Source organism: Diabrotica undecimpunctata, chromosome 5 (assembly GCF_040954645.1).
Source record: "Diabrotica undecimpunctata isolate CICGRU chromosome 5, icDiaUnde3, whole genome shotgun sequence".
Taxonomy (NCBI): Eukaryota; Metazoa; Arthropoda; class Insecta; order Coleoptera; family Chrysomelidae; genus Diabrotica; species Diabrotica undecimpunctata.
The window spans coordinates 107,138,121-107,162,307 of record NC_092807.1 but is presented as its reverse complement, the minus strand read 5'-3'; the positions used below and the strand labels follow the sequence as shown (position 1 = coordinate 107,162,307).

General features: G+C 32.9%; 1 protein-coding gene across 1 annotated transcript in view; it reads left to right on the top strand.

The window, feature by feature from the left end:
* Positions 1-24,187, top strand: part of LOC140441658 (SEC14-like protein 2) — a 123,857-nt gene that overhangs the window by 92,185 nt on the left and 7,485 nt on the right. Inside the window, exons 2-8 of the mRNA XM_072532522.1 lie at positions 202-271; positions 4,846-4,889; positions 13,669-13,789; positions 13,996-14,187; positions 15,076-15,156; positions 18,309-18,508; positions 20,877-21,025. Of these exons, the coding sequence (XP_072388623.1) occupies positions 202-271; positions 4,846-4,889; positions 13,669-13,789; positions 13,996-14,187; positions 15,076-15,156; positions 18,309-18,508; positions 20,877-21,025 (857 nt within the window). The remainder of the gene's footprint in view (positions 1-201; positions 272-4,845; positions 4,890-13,668; positions 13,790-13,995; positions 14,188-15,075; positions 15,157-18,308; positions 18,509-20,876; positions 21,026-24,187) is intronic.

The following is a 24,187-nucleotide window of genomic DNA, read 5'->3' as shown; positions in this document are numbered from 1 at the left end:
AACAATGAGTGCTAGAGATCTGAGAAAGGCCTAATGAAATAATAGAAACCTCTGTAAGTTAGACATCGGATAAAGAAATCGATATTTTACGCTTTGGCTTAAAGAAAAATATTCAATATAAAAATATTGCCCCAAAAAATACTGATAGTATCTTTAATTAAATGTAAGTATTTGTTATTAAATCAATATTATTTGTTACAGTTTAGAAGGAGCTTGCATGACATTTTGCAACCTCAGCATGATGACCATTATCTACTTCGGTGGTTAAGAGGTAAGACCACTTTAACTAGTTTTCAATGTTTTATGTATGTCAATACGACAATTTTTTAATAGCCACATGAATTAACAATTTTTTTATTCTACAAGCACTGTAGTTCGTGATTCCTCTGATCCACCCCTAATCTAGTTCTAATTTAGTTATAACTTTAAATTTACACTTAATAAAAAGTTACATGCGCTGGTAAAAGTTGGAACTTCAAACTGTCCAAGCACATCAGCCAAGCTGTGCATAAGTGTTAAAATGGACGCGAAAGAGCAAAGTAGCAGCGTGATTAAATATTTGCTGAAAACTCAGCTATCCCCAAAAGAAATGGATACCGATTTAATACTAATATTTGAAGATTGTACTTTATCTACCGCCCTAGGGAAAACTTGGTGGAAAACTATGTGGAAAAGTTAAGTGAGGAGGAGAAACCTGTAAAGAAAAACGTAATAGAGGCACCTCAGTTAACGTCATAACCAAAGAAAATGTCAGACAAGTGCACAATATCTTTACAACAAATCGAAGGGTATTTGTGAAATTGTGGAAAACAGGCTTTTCATTTCATGTAGTTTAAAATATTATATCTAATATGATACCTATGAAAAAACTAATGGTAAAGTGGGTTTTCCGAATGCTTTTAGCTGATCCATTTATCAACGGCTTTGACACTTTTCGCAAGGATGAGAAGAACTTGTGACAGTAAACCAATCATTCAGATCAATCAGTAGAAGTATGGGTGCTGCTCACCACCATCTTGCAAGTTCGCAGCTTTGGTGGCAGCCAACAAGATTATGGTCTCAGTATTTTGGGATGCACAAAATGCATTGTAGACTGATTATTTAGCAAAATAATCCACTATAACCTGCACTTACTACGCTCAATGATTAACCCACGAATGATCACTTGCAGGAAATTAAAATGAGAATAGTAAAGGCACAGGAAAACTGCTCTGTACAAGAGATATAACGTTTTCTCGACTGAAAATTTGGATATTGAATACGACCTCAATCGAAAAACTAGAATCATTCATGGGTGTATAGAAGAATTCTGAAAATATCGTTAACAGAACACGTCACAAATAAAGGGTTCTGAGAAGGATGAGTTAAGAAATATAAATTTTAAATACAACCAAAACCATAAAATTTAAATAATATGGACACGTTACATGTGAAGAGAGATGCACTTTGTTTCAACTGATTATGCAACAAAAGATTTAAGGAAAGACAAGCATAGGGGGAATAGCATGGCTGCGCAACCTGAGAGAATGTTACAGATGTACACCAAATGATCTTTCCAGAGCAGCCGTCTCTAAAGTTCGAATTCTTATGATGATTGCCGACCTCTGTCGCGGAGATAGCAGTTGACAAAGAGGAAGACTACGCATCAGTAATGCCAAAATTTCGTGAAGCCACGAAAAGAGAGAGGAAGAAAGTCAAGAGAAGTGTTTAAGGAAACACAAGTCTTAGGTTGCAGTGGCTGCCATTCGTGTCGCAGGTTTGGAAATTATGAAACACTCCCATATTCTCAAAATTTGGCTCCGAGTGACGCTAAGCCTTTCTCAAAACTCAAAGAAGACCTTAGGGGAAATTTTTCGACCGCCTATGAAGTGATGTGTGTTATAAATGGGTAGTTGGCAAGGTCAAAGTAAAGTTCTTCCAAGGCGCTATTAAAATGTTGGATAGCCGATGGAAAAAGATTATTGAACTGAGGAGGAGCTATGTTGAAAAACAAAGGTGTCCACATGCGACTATTATTTCTAGGCCACAAGAATATCCACTAACTCTGATATTTAGAGGTAGATGCATTGTCTCAATGGAAAAGTATAGTTGTCAAAACTTTTCAACCAAACCCATTTTATTGGCTTCTTTGGTGATAGTGCTTGAGATATTTTATGATTTCTGTAGCAATTTTAAGAGATGTAACTCTTTGAAATTAAGCAAATGGTAAAAGTTTCATTTACTGTTGTGAAAAGACAAAAAAAACTTTTAGGATTGTAGCAAAAACGTACCAGAAATTTAAAAAAAAAATCATTATTCAGTTTTTGCTTGTGTATGATCAACTGTGGCTCCCAACGCCCCCCAGTATGTTGCATTTACAAATCTTCGGTGAAACTACAACAAAAAATGGAGACAGTGGCAAAAGGAGCAAACAAACAACAGAAAAAATTAAATGTGTTAAGATGTGTTCAACAACCCAGCAAAGATACAAGAATACTACAACGCTGCATAAGAAACAAAACGAATGGAAATAAATGAAAATCGTTATTCGAAACTGCAGAAGAAACTGTCGGATAAGTTAAGAGAAAAAGAAACGTGAAATGGTATGATCATGAGGAATGTAGAAAAGAAGTTACAGCAAAAAAATCACTTAAACAACTACAAATAAATAAAAGTAAGTATTCAAAAATTTACAATCAGTACAGAATACAAGTGAAGAGGACAAATAGAAGAGAAAAATAAAGGCCTTCTGTATTTGTATCTGTATCTGAGCAATCAGATCAAGGCTGACGTTATACAAAGCCAAGAAACAACGAGTACTGATGAAGAAGATAAAAACTATACATAGATGAAGAGAATTTCAGGAAAATCTAATTACATAGAGCGAATAAAAGAAAACATGTATTATACAGTGAAACAACATTTCGAAAACCCCTGCTATGAAGAAGTGATACTAAAGATAATAATGAATTATAGATGAATTGTTAAACTATCAGGCAATGGGCAATGGACCGTTAACCCATTACCGTAAAAAGTAAAAAAAAAAACATGAAATCTTTAAATAAGCCTCGGATAGATCGGTCTTATCGACGACGACTTAAGCAAAGAAATGTGGACTACGCACTCGGTACCTGAAACGTCCTGACATTGAATAAACCAGGAGCACAGGCATCACTACTTAACAAGCTTAAAAAATACAAAATATAACAAGCAGCAATACCAGAAACTAAATGGCTAAGACACGGAATAAAAGACCCAAAAACGCATGCAATACTATACAGCGGAAAAGATAGCGGGGAAAAAGAAAACACACAGAAAATATAGAATCTCTGACGATGAAAGAGGTAAAACAAGCAATACGGGCAAAGAACGATAACAAGGCTCGAGTTATTGAAATACACCCGACTAGTAAAGCAACAAGCATCTCGTCAACAGCAACTGTCAGAGTATAAAATGAGCTCACTGAGAAATTTTCAATAGTCAAAGGATTAAAACAAGGAGACCTGCTGGCACCGACACTATTCAACCTGCCTTTTGAATTTGTGATAAGACAGCTGAATTTAAGAAGAGGTAATCTCCTAACAAATAAATCAATACATTGCCGCCTATGCCAATGACATTAACATTATGTCTTGCAGAACAGAAGAGGCCGCAGAAATATATTCAAAAATAAAAACTGGGGCAGAAGCGACTGGACTAGAAATAAATATTCAAAAGACAAAAAAACTAACACAGGTAAGAGCTAGGGGAAACAAACACACAGCTGAATTAGAGGACGATATTGAAACTGTATAAAGTTTCACATATTTGGACGTACATTAAACACGGATGAAACAGAAGAACCAAAAATTCAAAGAAGAATAGTAAGGGGAAACAAAGCTTACTTTTCGCTCGCCCATGTGTTCCCCTCCAAAAACACACACTGGAGATCGGGAATCAGTGTCTAGAAGACTATTGACAGACCAATAGTATGCTATGGATGCGATACATGGGTGATGACAGAAGACAAAACGAAAGCTGGAAGTCTTCGAACGAAAAGTTGTAAGGAATATATTTGGACCTATTAACGAAAACGGAGTATGAAGATCCGTGTACAGCCATGAACTCTAACAACTGTTCAAAGATCTCAGAATTCGTAAAACTTCAGAGACTCCGATGAACTCGTCATGTAGTGAGAATGGAGGCCAGAAGATTGCCAAAAAAGAGCCCTAGATAGTAAAATGCAGGGCTTAAGACCAAAAGGAAGGCCACGGAAAAGATGGGAGCATTAAATGGCAGCGGACGCGCAAAATTTGCTAGACGTGAGAACCTGGAGAAGATCAGCGCGAGAACCGCGAGGTTGGAGGCATAGTTTGGAAGAGGCCAAGGTTCGATTTGAGCTGTAGTGTTATTGGAGAGAGAGAGAGAGAGAAACTATCAGAAAAAGAATGTATTACCTGACTACCATAATATGTAGTCATAAGAATGAATGCTGGACACGTGGGCAGAAACATGCCACATTTGTCTTTGTTGAGAACTTGTCATTTAGAGCTGAAACCGAAGACACACTGAAAGAAAGATAGACCGGTTAAGCAGATTTGGCGGTTGTCAAAAGTGCTCTAGCTACGTACCGTCATCTTATTTCAGTGACATAAAATGTACATGGTACGGATGGAATAGCAAGGATTCGAAAGCCGGATGTCAATACGGATACTTAGATAAGTCATGACAATTGCCAACCTCCGTCGCGGAATTGTACGTAAAGTAGGAGTTGTTTTAATACTTAAACTTACTAAATTATTATGTATTCAGTATTTATGCGTTATATGTGTAACAGAAACAGTATTATTACTATTAGAATTGTTTAAATTTGTTTTATTATTCTAGCAAGAAATTGGAATCCAGCGGCTGCAGAGAAAATGTTTCGAGAGGTAAATATAATTTTTACTACTATTACGACTATTTACCGAAATATACTTTCATAAGCTATTCTCTGTTCACAAATTGTTGAGAGCACGAAATATGCCTCAAACTCATAAAACGGTCATAAATCATAGGCGTTCCTAAGGTGTTTATTCATTAAATAATAATATAATGTTTTAATACTGTTATATATAATATTGATAATATTTTAATACTCATATATTTAGCAAAAAAAACAATTAAAACTTTCACGACTAATGTTGGTTATTATATTATATTAATAAAAATAAGAATTTAACCTTTAACAATTTTGTAAATAAGAATACCTTATCTCTTTGGATATTTCAATACTAATCTTCGCGTTTAATCACTTTACTAGAAAACCTGGAATTCATATCCGAATGTACTATTCGTTGCAAGATAATTAAGATGGAATTCCCCAGATTTTTAATAATATAATTATATTCGAAACTTGACTTGAAAGGGCGAAGTTATTACGAACGAAAACAATTTTTTTGTTTAGTACGTTTTTGATAGCATGTAATTTACGGCTCGTCGGTGTTTCCGCGTCTACGGCAGTAATTAGCGTCTCGAATATTTCTTTTGCGAATTATATGCAGTGCGTGAGTGATTTTTTATTCCATATACCTACGAACATATACGTACCTTTCGCTCGTACTCGTTTTGTTGGATTGTTTGTGATGGCTTCATCATCAAGTTTTACACCGGTACTGTTGCGTACAGTCAGTAAGTCTGTCTATTCACTAAGAGAGAAGACTATTGTCCTGAATGTTCACGATGCTCTGGTTTCTCAGAATCCTACAAACACTGTTCGCAACATAGTCGAAAGTTGTGCCAACATGACTGGCGTAGGAGAGTCAACTTTATATAGGTTCCTATCAGAAAGAAAAAAAACACGGTATAGCTAACCCAAACACAAACGAAAACTTAAAGAGAGGGAAAAAGCCTATTGAAATTGATGAATTTGCCAAAAATGGTATTCGAAGGAAAATTCATGGATTTTTTTTCAAAAAAGAAATACCAAACCTAAACAAAATTTTACAAGAAGTTAGAGACGACCCGGATTTGCCTCATATCGGACGAACTAAATTGTGGCAAGTTTTAAAAGAATTCAATTTCCGGTGGGAGAAATCAGACCGAAAATCACTTTTGATTGACCGGGAGGAGAAGATGATGTTGGAGAAGAAATTATCTAAGATTCATACGAAAATTCCGGGCTGAAGAAAGGCCCATCTTCTACCAGGATGAAACGTGGGTAAACTCAGGTCATACTCTAAAAAAAATTTGGTCAGATAAAAATATATTAAGCTCCAGGCAAGCCTTTATGGAAGGTTGGTCTACTGGTATCTCCCCACGTTCTGGTAAAGGCAGTAGATTAATAATTTCTCAAATTGGCAGTGAAAAAGGATTTGTTAAGCATGGTTTGTTGGAATTTCATTCCAAAAGCACAAAAGACTATCACGAGGAGATGACAGCTGATGTTTTCGAAGAGTATTTTGAGCAAATGATTGAACACATACCACCAAATTCAATTATAGTATTAGATAATGCACCTTATCATTCACGACTAGTAGAAAGACTTCTAACGACTGCGTGGAAGAAACAGGATATTCTTGACTGGCTGCGGAATAAGTATCTTCCTTACGAATATGGAATGGTAAAAGCAGAACTTTTAAAAATTGCCCGGCAACACAAATCTAAGTTCAAGAAATACGTAGTTGACAAAATGGCGGAAAGGCGAAACATCACAGTCTTTAGACTTCCACCCTACCACTGCGAAATAAATCCAATTGAACTCATTTGGGCACAAATGAAAAGTTATGTGGCTAGAAAAAATACGTCATAAAAATACAAGCTGTACGTGAATTGTTATACGAGTCTTTATAACATATTACAAAACAAAACTGGAAATATGCAGTAAGACATGTAATAGAAGAAGAACAAAAAATGTGGGATCTTGATAACATAATTGATGCGACCGTAGAGATTATTAACCTAATTATTAACCCTCAAGACGACTCGGATTCCGAAGTTGATTCTATTTATTTTGAATTTGAATAGTTTTCTAATCGTAATTATATAAGGTAAGTAATAGTAGTTGTAATCGTAAGGTATTAAAGGGGAAAGGCGCAAAATGTCGCCTGTCAAAATGTTCAATGTGTTTTAAATGTATCCATTTTTTTTTTCAAATCCTGAGAAAACTAAAAAGCATTGTTAAAAAATTTAAAGGCAGAATGAAATATTTTTTAGAATAAATAAAAAGTTTCTTTTTCATGCAATATTTTCAATTAAAAATTAAACTATATTTTCTCTTTTATTTTTACCACTGTTACATAACATATTAAAATAAACATTGTAGAAGTTTTCAGGGACTTTCTGCCCTGAGTAATAATGTAATCTTTCATTCTGCGTTTAAATTTTTCAAAAATATTTATTAGTTTTCTCCGGATTCGAAAATAATGGATACATTTAAAACACATTGGAAATTTTGCCAGGCCACATTTGGCGCCTTTTTCCTTAATTAAATAAATGTATCTTTTACAAATGGCAAGAAACTTTTTATTTTTGAATAAAATAAATAAGTTTTATTAAAAAATACAATAAACATAAGTACAATTTAAAAAATATATTTATTTAGTTCAAATAAATGTTTCAATCATATACTCTACGACACTGGTCGTTCATTTCTAACCATTCAAAATACCCCCGTAATAGGATTATAAGGTATTGTATTCCTTCAGATATAAGGTGGGTTAGTCGAAAACGTCTTAAACCGTCAGTTTTAGGTTGGTTTTTACTATTATATCGTATTACCTATCCTCTCTGTATTTCAGTTTTCTAATTAGGGTTAAACTTGTAGTGAGCTATCAACAAATTGTGAACCGACTGTAATTTTAATTATGGTAACAACACTTAAATGCACCTAATTACAGTAAAAGTGCTTATTTTAGTAAAATTAGTGGCATACTTTAGTTTTCTTGTGATTATAAAACTTAAACAAGCATTCGAAAAAAAAACTTTGATACGACTTTAAATATTTACAAGATGAAACAATTAAAAATAATTTGAAATTGCAAGATATTATTATGATGGTTTTTGGAACCAATATATAAATATTGTATTTATATGGGATTAAGCCACAATTTATTGTAATTAAAATTACATTTTTGTTTAGCTAAAATTTGAAGTTTCAATTTCCACTCCAGAAATCATTTTAAAACAAAAATTCATCAACTTGTAGACAATTCCTCTTTTGTTGTTTAGCTCCTCATATTATAATTAATTTCTTTTTGGTGCTTGAACACTTTTACTGATTTTCTGTGAAAAGAAGTTTCAAGTCGACCAAAATTTCAAAACAGCGACTCATAAGTTAAATTAATTACTATTTAAATGGGAATAAGCCACAATTAAAGATTAAAATACGTTTATTGACGTTTCAATTTCCACTTCGGAAATCGTTCGGAAGGACTGTGGGGGCTAACCACAAAAACTACAAAGGAATAAAAAAATACTTACAGATATGCCCTAGGTAACACTGCACAAGAAGATTCCTAAACTATTTAAAATAAGACACCGTTTAAAAGAATCCTCTTGGTACTTAAAAAAGGTTTTTCTTTCCTAAAAAATTTTAAGGGTGAATATATTTTTAGAAGAAATAATTTTAAACTCCTGGTTTAATGAGAAACATTAGGTACATATTTGTTTTTATTTCACATAAACAGTTATTACAAATAAAAATATCCAAATCTATCAACAAACCTTACACTGAGTTTAATCTTCTAACAAAACAGAATATAACAAAACAGACTTAAAATTTTGGTTATATACTAAATGACAGAAAAGGATATACTGACTGTCATATGCCGCAATAAAATACCAAACTTTTCTCAATTATTAATTAATTACCAAAAGTTAATTTTATTTAAAAGAAAACTAAATTATGACAATTAGCTGATCCATAAAACTTATATTTATTTATAAACTTTTGAATTTGTCATGAAAGCAAATCTTAGTATATTAACGAAAAATGTTTATTTGGAAAAAATTAACAAACCTACTTTCTTCACTGGCTTATTATTACCTTTTAAATTATTAAAAAAATTGTTACCTTGGAATTGTATACAAAAAACACTGTCCCACACAAACTTCAACGATATGGATTCGACCCATCGGAGACACAAAATGGAGGCTAACAAACACGAAACTTGGCCTCAAGTTATTCTGGATGACAATTATATGATTCTTCAGAACTCGGCTGCTTATTTTTCACTCAAAACCATGTAGGCTACTTAGCTCAAAAATGCTGTTATCAGATCCCTTGACACGGAATACAGCAACAAACCGGTGATAATCTCACTTTACAAAGACTGCCAAATAGCCTTTCGAGATTAAATCACCTCCTTCTAACCAAAACTCATGGAATTAAGCAAAAATTTGCCGGTTTTTGGAACTATAACCGAAAAGGATGTTTCCTCGTTCAGACCCCAATTAGTTCTTTGACTACCACTATCGAATTTCTGACGACAAAATTCTTCATGTCTTAAACAATAAAATCGACTGTTTCATGATCGATGAAGCAGGTTCATCGAGTAGTGATATCATCTAAAAAAATCATTATAAACATAAGGAAAGATTCCTGTTTATTTTCTGCGTAAATATCTAATATGTGGAATAAATATAAACAAAGCAATTTGTGCTATTATAAACAGACTAAAATTGTTTATATTATCAATCTCAGGGATGCGAAAAAAATAATAATCATTTTCGGTGTTTTATGATATATGGAGATATATGAAATGAAAATGCTATTATAAAAGTACAGATGCATATGGTCGGCAAATAGTGCATCTTATAATCGGCACCTTAAAGAGGATGAATCAGGAAAACCTTATTTAATAGCTAAAAAACAACTCAAGAAAACCAATAATGTGACTGTAAGCCGTTTCACTCTGCAAACACTATCTGGTTTCTTTTTTTCACAAGAAAAAAAAAGTAAAAATTTTGTAATATGTTTATCAGATGCAGCTCCGTAGGTATATGGTAAAGGTAAAACAAAATTTGAAAATATTTTATGCAAATATAGTACACATCACTCGTCTTCTACATGGCATAAACAGAGTAGCAGTAACAGTTCTTAGAAGTGAATTTGATTTAGTTAATAAATTAATTTCAAATGTTAAAAAAGTATTTTTAGAAGCACCTTTCCGTATACAAATAATATAAAAAAATTACCAGGTGTAAGCTTGCCTCCAGTGCGCGTTATTTCAAAATGGGGAACATGGATTAAAGTAGCAGTTTTCTACTGAAATCATTTTGATGCATTAAAAGACATTGTGTTAGATATTCAAAATTACTCACAGTATGTAACTGAAAGTTAAGAACTATTAAGTATCGTACACATTGCTAAATAACTTGCTAAAATTAATGATCATAAAAATTAATTTTAGTTTTTCTTTCAGATCTAATAAAGTCATTAGAACAAAGGAATTTTCAATTAAGTAATTCCGTTAATCTTTTCTAACACTTTTTCTGCTTATTGTCAAAAAATTTAGAAAATACAGGGATTAAAATTAGAAATAAATTAGAAAATGTATTAAAAAAAATGAGGACTTCGGTTATTTAAAGAAAGTTGTATGTATTTTTAAAGGCAATTTTTTTTGAAAATCTTACGACTTGGCAAATTAGTTTACTGCCTAAATTAAAGTATTAGCATATAATGTAAGTAGATGTAAAACAGCCTTTTTCTGTGTCCAAACACATTTTTAGTGATAAAAGGCAAAAGCTTTTAGTTGAAAATTTTGAAAAATATTTAATTACAAATTCATACTATAATGTTTTAGATTCTTAATTATAATAATAGTTTTTGTGTGCCATTTCCTCCAAAAAATAGATGCACATTTTTAATAAAAGTAACATATATATACAGGGTGTTTCAAAAAAAGGTAACCCCGTCTCTGGGGTAGGTAAAAAACTGAAAAATAATTGGGGTTTGCTTAGTAAAAAATTTTTGTAACGCCATCCGTTTTCAAGATACAGGGCGTTGAAAAAAAAAGTTTACGCATTTTTTACGATTTTGCCGAAACTACTGGCAACATTGTAATGAAATTTTATACGAATATGTTTTGGAAGCTGATACATCCCATGAATTTGTTTTTATATCTGATTCTCATAGAGGGCGCTAGTTACACGGATCGTACTAAGTATTAGTCAATATAACTTTTTTAAGAGTATAATTATTAATCAAAATTTCAAGTAAACTTAAACATCATTCAATTTTACACGAAAAAGGTACTTTTGGTAAAACTCAATACTGTGTACCGTTTTCGTAATATTTTGATTTGAAAATTATGAAGTAATAATTGATTCTGGTAGTAATGATAAAGTTCTAATAGGTATACCTCTATTTTCTCCAAGTGTGCCATGGAAATCTGACATTTATTGATTGTTATGACGATAAATCAACAATAATTATAGTTTTGAAACCTTCTTATTTGTAAAATCAAATCAAAATGTACTCAAATGTTGAATACACTGACATGTTATTAACCTTAGGCGAATGTTTAGGATGTTCTAGTGCAGCTGTGACACGTTATGCAGAAAAGTTTCCTAGAAGAAACTTACCAAGTAAAAAAACATTTAGAGCCGTTGAAGGACGTTGTCGAGAAACTGGGAATGTAAGACTAAATAAAATAAATTCTGGTAGACCAAGAACAACATGAACAATTAATAAAGAAAATAATATTTTAAATTTACTTGATCAAGATCCAACAGTTAGCGTAAGGAATATAGCAAGATAAACAAATACTTCTTCTTCAATTACTTGGCGGATACTGAAAGAACAGCAATTAGATCCTTATCATTACAGACAAGTCCAAGAGCTCTTGCCAGATAATCTACCGGTTAGAGTGGATTTTTGTGAAACATTGCAACAAAGGACAGCCCACAATCCAAATTTTTTAAAATGCATTCTTTTTACGGACGAGGCCACCTTTACGCGACAAGGTATGTTTAACTCCAATAATGCACACTACTGGTGTGATGAGAATCCACGAGTCAAAAGGGTATCACATTACCAACACTCATTTAAAGTTAATGTTTGGGCAGCAACTTTAGGTAACAAATTAATAGGTTATCATATTCTACCTGGAAATTTAAATGGTGATATGTATCTTGATTTTCTAAACAATTCCTTATTCGAGATATTAGAAGATTTAACGCTAAACGAGCGAAGATCTTAATTTTTTATGCACGATGGAGCTCCACCACACTTTGATAGAAGGTGTCGTAATTGGTTGAGTAATCATTTTCCGAATCAATGGATTGGTAGAGGTGCAGAAGCTCCGATTCATTGTCCTCCTCGGTCATGCGATTTTAACCCTTTGGACTACGCAGTTTGGTCGTATATTAAGGAAAAAGTCTATGCTACAGAGGTAAATTCACGCCAAGAATTGGAAGAAAGAATTCAACGTCAATTTAATGACATCATAGCTGATCCCCTACCGTTTAGAAGGTTAATGGAATCTTTAGAAAAAAGAATAGACTTGTGTATTCTCAAAAACGGAGGGCATTTTGAACACTTACTGTAATTGAATTTTATTTTATGTTCTTAGTCATTAATTTAATTTTCTTCTTGTGAGTTTTGTTTAATTACTAACTATTTTATACCAGCATCAATTATTACTTCATTTTTCAAATCAAAATATTCCGAAAACGGTACACAGTATCGAGTTTTACCAAGACTACCTTTTTCGTGTGAAATTGAATGATGTTTAAGTTTACTTGAAATTTTGATTAATAATTATACTCTTAAAAATGTTATATTGACTAATACTTAGTACGATCCGTGTAACTAGCACCCCCTATGAGAATCAGATATAAAAACAAATTCATGGGATGTATCAGCTTCCAAAACATATTCGTATAAAATTTCATTACAATGTTGCCAGTAGTTTCGGCAAAATAGTAAAAAATGCGTAAATTTTTTTTTCTTCAACGCCCTGTATCTTTAAAACGGATGGCGCTACAAAAATTTTTTACTAAGCAAACCCCAATTATTTTTCAGTTTTTTAGCTACCCTAGAGACGGGGTTACCTTTTTTTGAAACACCCTGTATATATATTTATATATATATATATATATATATATATATATATATATATATATATATATATATATATATATTTATATATATATATATATATATATATATATATATATATTTATATATATATATTATATATATATATATATATATATATATATATATATATATATATAATAATGTTGTCTTGTATATTATATTCCGCTCTCCACTTATCATAAACCAAATTAACCATGGGAGTATAAACGTATAAACATCCATGAAATTAACTCTATGTATATGAAAATAATTAACACCAAAGCCAAATTAAAAGAACAGAAAATAATTTCAATCCAGCATTATAAAGAAAACTCATTTAAAACAATATTTATTATTTTTAAAACGCTAATGGCCATAACTACCCCATTTCTTGAATCTAAAATAATCAAAAAAAATTGTAATGATTTGTTTACCAATATACCTACTTTTAAGGTTTTTTTTTTTAAATCTCTGTTTCAATTCACTCCTTGTTAGTTTAACGTAATTGTAGTTATTTTTGTATTTTTGGCACTACTTTTGATCTAGGTCCACGATATGTAGTTAAACAAGCAGTCGGTTATATTTACCTATATATAATTTTAAATCTTTTACTGCGCTGGTTTTTATTAGTTTTTTATTGTTTTTAGTCGGTAATGTTCAAAAAGCAGTGGGAAATCGATTCCCATTTAATTGCATGGGATCCTCCAGAGCCAATTAAGTCGTTTCATCCCAGTGGCACATGTGGATTGGACAAAGATGGGGCTCCAAGTAAGTTGATTATTAATTTCGTTTCATGTACGTTTTTGTTATTTTTATCAAGAATTGTGCCTGTTGATTTGTTCCATTGTTGTAAAAATCTCATGCAAGTTCTCACGAAGATGACAAAGTTACTCGAGAAATTGCTAATTAAAAATATTTTACTATTTTTTGGAAGGTTAAGATATTCTTTTATATTAAATCAAAATGTTTTTCAGTTCTCATCGTTCCATTTAAAGGATTTGACCCGATAGGGATGTTAAGTTCGGTATCAAAATTGGAACTAATAAAAAACGAAGCTAAAATTTTGGAGACTAACCTAAAGATGGCAGCGGAGACAGGGGAACATCAACTAGTGGTTATTTTTGATATGGAAGATTTCGATATAAAACAATATGCTTCTAGACCAGGTAATATAAATATTAATAAAAAGGATGTCCACAAATGTTATTTGTTTATGTTTGATTTTATGTTTTCTATTACTTAGCAATATTATATTTCGCGTTATTACATTGTTTCTCTTTTTCCGTGTTGGCATTAATGACATTTTTAGTTACATCGAGTATGATAGCTTCACAGTTTTGGTGGATGAATTTATTATGAATGGATAATGTAAAATTTTTTCCAATTAGACAATACAATTTCTTATACCTAATATCAAACTCCCCTCTTTTCTTTTTGGCATGGACTTTCCAACGCAGCCTCGCGTCTAGGGTGATGCCCAAGTATTTTGCTGATGTTGCATAGGTAACTTGGGTATCATTTATTCTAACTGGGAAATTTTCTATTTTTGTTATTTGTAAAGTTATTGTGTGCAGATTTAGTCTCATTTAATTTGATTTGTCATTTTCTGGTCCAGGTATATACTTTATTTACTGATAGTTGCAACTTATCAGTCGCTTCTTTACTAGTGTCTTTTATTGCTAGTACGGCTGTATCATCCGCGAATGTGGCAGTAGTGTTTTGTTTTAGCTCTGGAATGTCTCAGGTATACAATAGGTACAGGACCGGACCTAATATACTCCCTTGTGGCATGCCAGCCTTAATCTCCCTTAAATCGGTGTACACTTCTTGTTTTACTCTGAAATATCTATTTGCAATGCATGAACGTTCTTAGTTTATAGTTTAAACCCTCATGCCAGACTGTATCAAACACCTGTGCTACGTATAAGAAGATTGTAGAGCAGACTTTATTTTCTTCTAATGTTTTTTCTATTATATTTGTTATTCTGTGAACTTGATCTATAGTTTCAGTTCTATTATACATTGAAAATTTGATATATTTATATTTTTTTCAGCTGCCGAATTTGCTATATCCCTCATACAGTTATATGAAGCAAATTACCCAGAGATCTTAAAACAATGCTACATCATAAACGGTAATAATTTTTATACTGTAATTGTATCTTTAATAATAATTCTGTTAAATATTTAAATTATTAGTATTTATGCCCATTAAAACGATTTTTTACATGGAATTAAACCACAAAATTTCATTTTATATACAGGTTATCCAGAAACTCTCCTGGTAAACGAAGACCAGAGATTCCTCAGCTAATTTTGAGACGATTTAATCCAATTCACCCAGTTCGAAAATGCTTCCTTAGTGTGCGTTCATAACGAGGCGCCGACCCTCGGTCGGACCATAGGATGGTATCATAGTATCATCGCCACGTAAAATAAATGCATACTTTAAAAATTCCAGCGTTCACCGTCAACGCGCAGCGCCCAGCCTAGAGCCAGGTATCGGACCATAGAGTTGGACCATAGTATTCCAGCAGATTCGAGCTAGTATTTTTTCTAGTATTTTTTCTAGATTCGATTCTAGTATTTTTTCGATTCACGTCCGTAGTACTCTACGATCGACACTACGAGATGCTGTCGATTAATAAGTTTCTTTTCTTCTAAAATTTGTTTAAAGTGCTTCATTTTTTGCTGATAGACGAAAAAAGGAAAAATTTTCCGTTTTTCGACCTTAACTTGTTAATAACTAATTAAGTTTAAAAAAACAAATACAGGAAATATATAGGTTTTTGTTACAGAGGTCCATACTATTCAAAACAATTGTCGTTTGTCTGACCGGACGAGTGTCATGTAAAAATGATTATTTTCCTGGGCTATCAGTGCTATGAGACGAGAACACCATGCGATTGTCTCCGTAATGAACGCACCCTAATGTGCGTTCATAACGAGGCGCCGACCCTCGATCGGACCATAGTGTAACGGGATTTAATTAAGCATCAGATTTAAGTAATCTTTTTAATAACGTGACACAAATTTGCCAAAATATATTATTTGTTTACGACATTGAAAATATCGGTGTAACTGGAACGCGCTCTGACCTAGTGAAATTTGCAATGTAATCAAAAACTTATTAAATAATGTGTACAACTTAAACAAGTAAAAACAATAATATATCAACAAGCGCACTTGTGTTAAATAGCTGGAAATCACGGGATTATGGATTATTATCAATGTTGTTAAGAATGAAGAATCAAGAGAACGGTCTAAGTTAGTCAAAGTCAACTGAGTACTATCTAGTATTGTACTTAGATAACTAATAAACTAAATCATGAGTATCTAGTGTGTTTTAAATAAATCTACTAAACGAGACGATAAGTGAAGCATTATTTATTACAATAGGATAGTATTAGATTGATAGATATTATCATCGCCACGTAAAATAAATGCTATATTTTAAATGCGAGCGTTCACTGTCAGTGCTATGCTCTAGGCGAGGATACCATGCCACGGTCTTCGTAATGAACGCACCCAACGGGAGGTAGGACTTTTTAAAGATGGCGCTTTGTAAGTAGTTTTGTTTTAATACCTTCAGGACGCTTCTATTTAGAAAAATAAAAACTGGCCTAGTACCGTTCATAGGCGTCCGTTTTGGGTAGGTCAATGGGTATTTTAACTTTTTTGTCTGTTGCTTTTACGCATTTGTGATACTAGATTATTAGATTTTCAGGTATTCTATTACTAAAAGGTACTCTTATTTAAGTCGGTAGAATATACCGTTTTCGGGAAAAATCGATTTGAAAATTTTTCGTTTTTTCGTCATGAAAGTTAAATTAATATTTTTGGCACTAGTAGGCTTTGCACTGTCAAAAGAACAATAACCTACGTTTTTCATTGTCAAATTCTTGTCAGTTCGTGAAGTTTTTCTTTTAATTTTTACTTTGTGGCATTCAAACATAATTTCAATTCAACAAAAATGGTATTTACTAATTTTACGACGAAAAATTTTTCGATTGAGAGAAACAAGTTCAGTGTTCCCAAAAATAATGAAACAGAGCAACATAATGATGTAACAGCACATCAAAATGTTACTTTAATGAAAGTTGGGGAAAATCTAGAAATATGCGTTCGAAGACTATCTGTCATGTATCCCACAGTTTCAAAATTTTCCGCAAGAAATATCTTACACAACGAAAATTTATATCCTTTCATTTTACAAAGGTACAAGCACTGCTACAAGCACTGCTACAAGGAGATTTTCAAATCGATTTTTCTAGAAAACGGTGTATCCTACAGACTTAAAGTAGGAGTACCTTTTAGTACTAGAATATATGAAAATTAAATGATTTAGTATCACAAATGCTTAAAAGATACAGACAAAAAAGTTATGCTTTAAAATACCCGTTGACCTACCCAAAACGGAGGCCTATGAACGCTACTAGAACTTCGCAATTAATGGAATCGATTCAACTCTGGACAATAAATAATCGTACCAGTATTTATTTTTCTAAATAGAAGCGTTCTGAAGTTATTAAAAACAACTACTTACAAGGCGCCATCTTCAAAGAGCTCTAGCTGTCTTAGGAAGCATTTTCGGACTAGGTGAAATGGGTTAAATCCTCTTAAAATTATCTAAGGAATCTCCGGTTTTCGTTTGTCAGGAGAGTTTCTGGACACCCTGTATATGGTTCGACGTCACAGAAGAAGAGACAGGCTAGAAACAAAGGTTTCTTGATAAAATCAATGAAGATATGAGAAATATGGGAATACGTGCTTGGTGAAGGAACACCATGGATAGGGACGACTGGAGAGAAATTCTGAGGCTAGGACCCACACAGTGTTGTAAAGCCAGTATGATGATGATATGCTTCGAAATTTCGATTTCCAATCCGGAAATACTGTCTGGGATCCTGTCACCGAAATAACTCTTGAAATCACGTAATTGACTTTATTATCTTCAAAACTTCTTCGCCTCTATGTATCTTTATCACAGTAAAGTAAATAACCACATTTTTAAATATGGCTTCTTCACGGTTTTAAGGAAATTATGAATCGATCAGATTGATCGATTAAAACCGGGATTATAGGTCAACAACTGAAATGCGAAAATTATTGCGGCATAACCCTCTTTTATACACAGCGTACTATGTTTTTACTTACATACTCAAAAAACGACTATGACAATTAATGTCTAGTTTTTCGTGACTACATTTTTGACATAAAAAATTTGTGAAACAACAAAAAATTTCTTATAGTTATTATTATTAATTAGTGTTGTTAATTATTTTAGCCCCCAGAGTGTTTTCTGTAGCTTTTAACGTAGTCAAAAGATTTATGAATGGTTACACGCTCAGCAAAATACAAATTTTCAAGAACGATCCCAGAAAATGGCAACCTGTTTTGTTAGAAAATATTTCTCCGGATAATTTACCAGCCCATTTTGGTGGGAACCTTAAGGATCCGGATGGAAATCCAAGATACACGACAGTGGTAAGTAATATTGGTTTTTTTTTCTCTGAAAGCCGACACAAACCTTGGGGCCTTCAGCAAATCAGTTATATATAAGCTCTCCGCGAATGTCTGATAAATGTTTTATTTGGCGCTGGTATACCCTGGTGCTAAAGGTGTGCTTGTAAGATCCATGTTATGATTATTGCAACCTATTTAGAACAAAGATAACTCTTTTCTCGTTCTCTCTATGTCCATTACCTAAGAGTCACTTATTTTTGAGTCATCATCTCTTTTTCATTTTTTCTACCTATCCATTTTATTCATATAATTTTGGGTCAAGCTACTATCAAGCACGGCATTGCATACATAACATGCTAAGACTGTGATCACAAAGAGATTGACAGCTCTTCCGGTCATCGCTTAGGCAACTCTTTTTCATCTGCACCATGTATTCCACGGGTATAGATGGTGTTACATCCAGAGACATAATAAAAATAGACTAGATAAGGTATAATTTGCTCTGTGAATAGAGGTGAAACGCCAATAATTACTTTGAGTGCTCTAGTTATCTTTGTCTGTTTGTCGTACGCGCCCGTTCTACCAAACTATCATAGACATAATAAGGATCTTCTTGCTATGTATATGACTAACATTCGCGATGAGATGTGACTCTAGCGGTAGAAACGTGAAATAGCCAGTGAACAGGCGGTGTAGGGAAGGTAGCTTTGTGTTTTCGTAAAATTTTAATACCGAATAAATTTTATTTGTATCAGTGTTCGATAGTCAGTAAAATGGGCGTCAGTTGCAGAACCTGCAGCGGAGTTAAAGATGACAGCATCTAAAAGTCGTATAAAATATTCTGTCTTAATAGTCCAGTCGGACCATCCATCTCGTTTATTGTTAACTTTACGACAATACTTGTACCAAAGAATATAGATGCATATGCGTCTTGCAAAAGGAAATACGCCAGCTTACGATACAAAATGATGTACACAAAAGAAAGGCAGAGGTATTTTACAGTAGAAAAAATGTAGCGAAGAAAAAAGTCGAACCTCTGTGACTCACCAAGCTATTTGTCTCGATTTTGGAAAAACTCTCAGTGTCCCTAACATAACAACAAACGATGTTTCCTATAAGAGCGAGCTGAACGTCTATGCCTTTAATTTACACATTCTATCTACAGCAAAAAGTGTATTTTAAATTTAATCGGAAACACTTGGCAAAAAGGGAAGCGAAGATGTATGTTCAATATTGAATGACTTTCTATGGAATTTTCTCGATATACAAGTAAGATCGCTTGACATATTCTGCGACTAGTGTGGAGGGCAAAAATTTCACCATGTTTCGTTTTTTGCATTATATTATCCACAATACATAGACTTGATTATGTTAAAGTTACTTTCCCTATTGGTGGTCATTCCTACATGGAACCGGACAAAAATATGGGCTTAATAAACTCCACACAACGAGATGAGATTCCTTCAGATTGAGTTGAAATTTTTAGAAGTGCTCGTGCAAAACCATCGCCATTTGACGTTGTGGAAATAGATCAATCCTACTTTCAAGCATGGACGAATTTTTTTAATACCAAAACAGATTATTTGAAAAAATGTCCTTTCAGTTCCCGTTCAATTCGAGAATTAGAAATACATCAAGAACATCGTAGACTAATATATCACCGGGAGTCCTATAATGGACCAGGTTAGTCAGCAATAGTGAAGGAAAAAGAAAGCAAGCTAAATGGACCTGTGCTACTACAAAATGAATTTAAACTTCCTTTGTATTCTTATTCAGATATAAAAAAAATATTAATATCTTGAAATACTATTATTAAACAACATTTTTTTAGGTCTGATACCAATCTCGGCTATTTAAATGCCTACAAGATTTGAAACGATTCTGTGGTGACGAAGTAAAACAATTTTGCCCAAGAATAAAAATTATTTCATACAAATAATTTTTGTCTACTTGTCATTTTAACTTGTTTTTTTTATTTGGCCCCTTTAGGCCAATAATGTTTTGTGGTTTGACCAATTAAAGCTTATGTTCTATTTTGCATATTATCAATATAAGTTTAATTTCTTGCGTGTGTCTCATTAATTACCCAATTATCTAATCAACAGGGTTCATCATAACCATGAATAATTTATCAATAACTGGTTTTAAAATTTAAACTTCGTTTTGTTAGAAAAAAAATATTTGGTAACTTAGCTCTTTATGGACCTGTACCCTTCATATGTAAAGTCTGTCTCAAATTATATAGTCTTGGTTTCTTTCTTTTTAAACAATTTACCTACTCATCGCCATTGCGTGATTATCAACATATATTTATAACATATGATTTTGTTAAATTCTAGTTTTATTAATATTTTTAATTGTTTTGTTAAATTCGTTATTTTTAATATAGATCAAACAGGGTGGAAAAGTTCCTCAGTCGTACTACAAGAAAAATATAGAAGTTAAGGATTATGAAAAAGAGTTTACAAAGGCTGTGATAAAGAAAGGACATAAATTCATATTAGATTTTATTGTAGTAGAAGAAGGCTGTCATTTAAAGTAAGTTACAACGTAAATTATTTTAAAAATAAATATAATAAGTACATATTTACATTCATATTGTTAATTTTATTAATATTCAGTGAAGTTAAAAAAGACGAGAGACCTACTTAAGGAAGAGCTGCGTTTTGTAAGGGAAGGGTGTACAAAATGACATACATTTCTAAAAAACCGAAACTTTTACTTAAAGAAAACTTTTTTTTAAACAAAACTTGAATAGAACACAAACTAAAGTATTTGAAACACTTCAGACAAGTTTTTAACAAAGTAGGAGAAAATATAAACTTTTAGCCAAACATAAAAAAATGAACAAGAAAAGTTCATTTTACCCCACCTGGCGGGCAAAACAACACATTAATAGCGATTGATATTCAGTCAGTACAAACCTCGCAAACAAACATTTTTGTTTTCTTATCTAGTACGGCACACTCAGCATGTGCCCACTTTTGACACGAACAACAACATAGCCATACCTCACCTTTTTTAGACAACTTGTACAGTTCTTTACAGTAAATGCAAGCAGCAACATCATTTTCTTCATCAGCAGAAAAAAGTTCTCTTTCGTTTTCCGACTCGCATTCTATAAAAACATTCCTTTTTACCGCTCTTTTTATTTTTAGAGGGATCTCTGGTTTCAGTTTGCTTTTTTCTTTTGCCTCCTCTAAATTTGGAGTTCAGTTAAGAACAGAAGTGCCTTTTTTTTTCCTGGGCGGAAACAAATGGTCCGACTGGAACTGGACTTAAATCTGCCGGATTAACCACTAGTAAAATGCCACTTGTTGGATTTTGAAAGTTTGACTGAGTTGTCATCACATTAGGGACTTCTATGGTAGAAGAGGAAGGTCCAGGTTCTTCATTATTATCATAAACGTTTACAGCATGTTTGACACTATCTACTACAATATTTATAGTTTCAGATGCTTGAAACATGTAGTTGGCGAATACATTGGGATTTATTGGGTAGATACCAGTTTTAATGATGCTGCTCCATGAGCAACATTCTGAACATTAGCTACTTTTCCATAGGCTTCATTTAACAGACCACCAACAAAACACTGAGTCACAACTCGACCAGGATATTTATGACTTGAATGTCCAACCACAATTAACAAAACCCTCTCGGTGGAAGATGCCTTGGCATATTTTTGAAAATCTGCAACCATTGTAAAATCACTAGACCCGTCACCCAGCCAGTCTCCTGCGAAATACATAAAGTTCCTGCTGGTGTATGGTCAGCTAATTCCTTTTTCATATTTTTTCGTGGAAATATTAGAGTAGGTGGAATACAGCTCCCGTTAGTGCACATACAACAAACAACTGCCAAGTGGGAACCTCGTTCGGCGCTGATAATTGCACCTACTTGTTTGCGACCGGCTGTAGCAAACACTTTCTGTGGGTGTTGTAGATAATGCAGATTCGTCTGCATTATATATCTTCATGGGATCAATATTTTCCTTTATCAAAGTGTCCTCTAACACATTAAAAAACTTAGCTAGAGCTGCTAGAGGTTTATTAAAAGCCTGCTGGCCATGTGGCCATGTTGCTTCGGGTTTACGCAGTGTTATATCTGGATTTCTTCTACGAAATTCTCTTAATCAATCTTTTCCAGCGGCCTTTTTCTGATTATTAAAATGTTTAAACTTATTTTTGACTGCTAAATTATAAGCTAACTCTAATACGTCCCATCTCGTTAGTCCAAAGAACCTTGACTCTAGCATTTTTAAATGTTCAACCAACTATCTTTCTATTTCTATGGAAAAAGTAGGTTTAAACATGCCTAGTCCTTATTAACAGCCCTTATTAACAGCTTATATGGCCTTTACCATAGAATCTGTATCCCATGATTGCCTATTGGTCGTTCTTGCGTAATTTCGCGGCATAATCTGTAAAAAACAGAAATGTTATCCATTTGTGAGGCACATTATTTTTATCTATATACGATCAGGTAAAATGACATACTATGATATTTTGCCCTCTATACCCCTATGTCATTCTACCCCACATAGCCTTAATTTAAAGAAATACAATTTGTGACAAAACAATAACTTATTTACTAAATTTGAAATAGAAAAACAATAAAACAATATTCCTCATAATGTATCATAAATATTTAAACTTACCGGTTTATCTCACTAAAAACATACAGTATATTTTAATATTTCGCGCCAAAAACTTTTCGATGCCAAAAATAAAATAATCGATGCTCCCACTCTGACCGATGAAGCGGAACCGAATGCAAACTAGCATGACTGCCACCACAATTGGATATTCGTTTCTGGGCACTCCTGAACAACGAATTCGGTATATATGTCGTAGGCAAGTATAAAATGCAGGCATTCTCGCAAAAGCCTAGTCATTTTCGTAATGACTTGGCAGTTTGTATAACGTTTTCATGTTTACGAAATGACTTCAACCTTTTAGGCATTTGCGAAACTACCGGAAACGGTAATTCTATTTTGAAACAGTGTTGCAATTTAGGCACAGATCATATAATATAAAAAAAAATTTTCCTTTCCTAAATGAATTATTAAAAGCTCTTCCAAAATCATATTCTTTTGGTGAATAAAAATTTAAAGTCAGTGCAAATGTCCTTGATTCTAGAGAATATTTGGCACCTTTTAAAAACCATCGAAACAATGCTTTGGGTGATTTTCGTAAAGAGGCCTAAAACAATAAAAATACAGAAATAATTATACAAAAATACAAGTATGTAATAATAATTTAATTCATTTTCTCTTCCCTTTTTTATATTATATGATCTGTGCCTAACTTCCAACACTGTTTCAAAATAGAATTATTACCCATGATATCATGAAATTATCGTTTCCGGTAGTTTCGCAAATGCCTAAAAGGTTGAAGTCATTTCGTAAAAATGAAAACGTTATACAAACTGCCAAGTCATTACGAAAATGACTAGGCTTTTGCGAGAATGCCTGCATTTCATACTTGCCTACGACATATACAACCACTATGTCATTATACCCCACTATGTTATTTTGTACACCCTTCCCCTATATATGTTATAGCCAAGCCACGAAACTCCGGCGCTCCTAGGTTTGATTAATGAATCCTCAGGCCTGACTTACGTTCTTAGTCAAACCCCGAAATAAATTCCATTTTCGGCCTTTGACTATAGAATTTTCGTCAAACCTAGGAGATACT